Source organism: Charadrius vociferus, unplaced genomic scaffold, assembly GCF_000708025.1.
Source record: "Charadrius vociferus isolate BGI_N301 unplaced genomic scaffold, ASM70802v2 scaffold643, whole genome shotgun sequence".
Classification (NCBI taxonomy): domain Eukaryota; kingdom Metazoa; phylum Chordata; class Aves; order Charadriiformes; family Charadriidae; genus Charadrius; species Charadrius vociferus.
The window spans coordinates 1,961,544-1,965,240 of record NW_009647512.1 but is presented as its reverse complement, the minus strand read 5'-3'; the positions used below and the strand labels follow the sequence as shown (position 1 = coordinate 1,965,240).

Genomic DNA, 3,697 nt, shown 5'->3' with positions numbered 1-3,697 from the left:
TTATTTCCGGAAGGGTGTCAGCCTGCTGATGTTCTGCCAGAAGTTCGAGGGCTTGCGCTTGGGCTCTGCCAGCATGAAGACTTGCTGCTGAGGGAGCGTAGTAGGCAGGGTGGGATGCTTCTGACGCATCAGAAAGTCATAGTATGGCCTGGTGACAGCTGTGATGAGGAGGAGATGGGAAGCATGTTAGTGGAGCACAGCTCCCTTCCCCACCCCTTGCCCAGTCCCTGTTAAAGCTGCAGGGGAGTGAATTGGGTTTGTGTTAGTATTGCCCTTAGTTTCAGCACTGCTTTTTAGGATTAGAGTTGATGCTGTAGAAGTCCCAGAAGTACGATGCATAACTGACAGGTGTTCTGTCAACAGGGCTAAATAGCTGTAGCTCATCATTTGTGACAAATTAAGTGCTGCCTTTTGAGGTTTTGAGAGAAGCAGCTGATGTGCTTGTGGTTCTGTTGCCTGTTACAACATCCTGCCCTGGATTTCTGAGTCACACCGGTGAGTGCCTAGCCTGCAGACAGGGCTGGCTTGGGGGGGTCTCCTGTACTGCTTCACCCCTAGGACTTTGCTGTGTTAGAGAGCTCTGGCCTCCTTACGGACTTCCCTCTGTTTGCAGCCAAATCTTACTTCAGACTTACTTTGAAGTTTAGCCAAGCTTTCTTACTGGACACTTGGGTAGCATTTCATTGCTGGCTGGTACCACCAAGAAGAAGTGGTTGCCTCACTCTGGGTCCAGAGGAAAACAAGTGACATCTCCCCCTCTGGATATAGAGGGGTGGTGGCATCACAAAATGGGGTAGCAGGAACCTTCGGCTGACAGTGCTGTGGGCACATGAACTTTCTGTTGCTTGGTGCTAAATCTTCCTTGTCTCTTAAAGGTTTAACGAGCAGCTCTGTCAATGAGCGTGGTACCTACCCATGGCATTCTGCCAAAATCACAGGTTTCAATGCATCTTCCACAGGCACAACTGCCCGGGCAGGAACAGTCCCTGCTGCTGTGACCTTTATGACCCTTTTGCATCATGGGGATTAGTACAAAACTTAATCTTGTCTTCTCACAGCGGGAATGCCATACTGCTTGGGGAGCCTGGCGTCTAGGGCAAGGCTGGCAACTAGCCTTTGAACAGAAGCTGCCAGCTTGTACGTAACTGTGGTTTCTGGCACAGAACTCAGCAATTGCTCTCCTAGGAATAGTTTCCTGAGTCCAGCTGTCTCAATCTACCAGGAGCTATACTGCAGATTGTCACATCTAAGCTCACCATCCAGCCTTCTCGAAAGTTTGGTAATGCCACTTCAGTGAAGCTATTTCTATATAGTAAATATAGAACCACCCCCTACCCCCAGTTCTAGCACATTTATATGTTCAGGTGTGACTCACCCTTAGGCTTCCCACTATGGTGCTGCTTGCTGGCGTTCAGCATGGCCTGCTTTTTCTGCACTTCTGTGATTGAAAAACCTTGAAGATAAAATAGAGTTTGTCAGCAGGAAGTCATCACTTTATACCTCATGGGAAGACACTGGAATAGATAGTAAGGGAAATACAGGAGTAGGAAAATGCCCCGGGTGAGAGGTCACAAGCTAGAAGTACTCCCAAAGCTGGAAGGGGCACATACCGCTCCCTCCAGCCTGTGCTGCGCTGCACAATTCTCGCTACCTCTCATGCAAGGTTTACTGCCTGCTCACCCCCCCATGCTATGCTGGGTGAAGAAGCCAGTCCATGCCAGTTACAGTTCAAATCTCATTAGGTCACACAAGTCTGAATTAAGCAGGATTTGGACAAAACAATGAAAACCCTCTTACAATGACAACCCTTGACTGAACATGTTTTGTATAGATCTTGCCAAGTTGGGCACTCACACTGTACTGCAAAATAATGGAAGCTGTATGCAATGTATTGACTATTTTGTCAGCCCTGTCTGAACTCATTAAAGACACATCAGCCTCCCTGAGGACATACTGCAGGGTTTTTTTTAATTGCACAGATTCATTCAGAATGTGCAATTCAGCAGCCCAGAGCTGGTCTGGAGCATGGACTGGCTTCCCTGCCCTTTCACTCCTATGCATTGGCTAGTGCTTAAAAAAAGAAAAGAAAAAAAAAAAGAAAAAAAAAAACCACAAACCACCTCTGTTTCACAGCATTGCTGTTTCCATACCTGTCTCCTGATCGAGCTGAACCTGTCTCCTTTCATTCTCAAATGCCTTCAGCCAGCGCTGTTTCTGCTCAGGCTTTTTTGCACAGAATAAGTGCACTTCCTCAGTGTCTCGGCAGTGCAACTTAAATGCATTTTTCACACTGATATTGAAGTCCTTGTCTTTCCCATCTTCTACATCCAGGATTTCCATATCATCCATGCTGATCCGACTTTTATAATACAAGATGTCCCGGCGCAGAAGGTCCTGTAAGAGAGATCACAGAAACTCATACAGATGTTACTCTTTCCTGTCCTGTTCTTTCCTTAAACATTAATTTTCTTTGATATGATTAAGTATTTAATCTTCTTGGCAGTCACTACAGTCCTAGAAGAAAAAATAGAAACTGGATTTGAATCTATGGAATTGCAGAGTGCTAAGTTCCTGTTGACACTGTTGGCAATGAGGGGAATTGTGTGGTTTCTTCTACTGGTGGGGTCAGGATAGACTGGTACCTACCATTGTGGGATGTCAGCTGCCCTGAAGAGCTCTGAATGAGAAGCATGCTTGTGTTTGTTATTACACATGATCCTAAATCCTCATTAAGCCCATGTCAGAAGATAGTATTTGAATCCTACAGGCCCAGTTAGAAAGCCAAGAAAATCCTAATTAGCTTTGGGGTTTTGTATTGACAATGAAAAATAAATCTGAGAGCAGTGGTAAAACAGTGAGGGTTACCTGGAGCTACCTGTATGCCAGGTATTATGCAAAAAAACCCTGGCATGTTCAGTTCTGACATTCCAATGGAAGCTATCTTTAATTTGTTTTATGAAGGAAGATTTCTTTTATTACTTAGGTTCTGAAAAACAGCATGGCCTGTACATACAGACTTACCTGCAAGGTTAATATGGTCTTATTGACTGTCAAGGCCCACAGCTTTTCATCAAAGCTGCAGTTACCTTCTGAATATGGTATTTATCTCACATGGCAGTGCAGTTGGAAAAAAAAAAACATACATACAAGAAAATGTGTGACAATGCTCCTACTTCTGTTGTGTAAAATAAACGCATGCATTAACCATAGGGTTAGCAGTGCAATGCCTTCCTCTCTTGCTGTAAGAATTAGGCCAGTACTTAGTTCCTGTAGCTTATTGCTGCAGTCAGGGGCACAGAACACACCAGGATGTCAAAGAAAAGACTGCAACAAATGCGTGTAAAGATCTCTGTGCCAGAAGCACACGTGATGCCAGGAAGTATTAAGGAAACAAAGGCGTAGAGAGGGCATTTACCCAAATTCTTTAGCATTGTAATAGGTAGCATTTGTGCCTGGCTAGTGAGGTTACCTTCTTGCAGCAGACAAGCTGGTGATCGAAGAGGAAGAACATCCGCTGTTGGCTCTTGGCTTGAGGGTGGGAGATTTTGGTTAATTCCCCGGAATAGATGAGTTCTGAGCTTCTTACTAGGACGTCTTCACCCTGAGAACAGCACAAAGAACAGGTTGGTCTCAGCCATCTGAAAACAGGGGAGAAGAAATAAGCCCACAGTCTCACAGGAGACCCTCAGCTTGGGTG

The 3,697-nt window shown here is 45.4% G+C and overlaps 1 protein-coding gene across 1 annotated transcript in view; it reads right to left on the bottom strand.

The window, feature by feature from the left end:
* Window positions 1-3,697, bottom strand: part of ARHGEF4 (Rho guanine nucleotide exchange factor (GEF) 4) — a 12,769-nt gene continuing 9,072 nt past the window's right edge. Inside the window, exons 7-10 of the mRNA XM_009880776.1 lie at window positions 3,470-3,601; window positions 2,151-2,394; window positions 1,376-1,453; window positions 1-158 (exon numbers count right to left, since the gene is read on the bottom strand). Coding sequence (XP_009879078.1) covers window positions 1-158; window positions 1,376-1,453; window positions 2,151-2,394; window positions 3,470-3,601 — 612 coding nt within the window. The remainder of the gene's footprint in view (window positions 159-1,375; window positions 1,454-2,150; window positions 2,395-3,469; window positions 3,602-3,697) is intronic.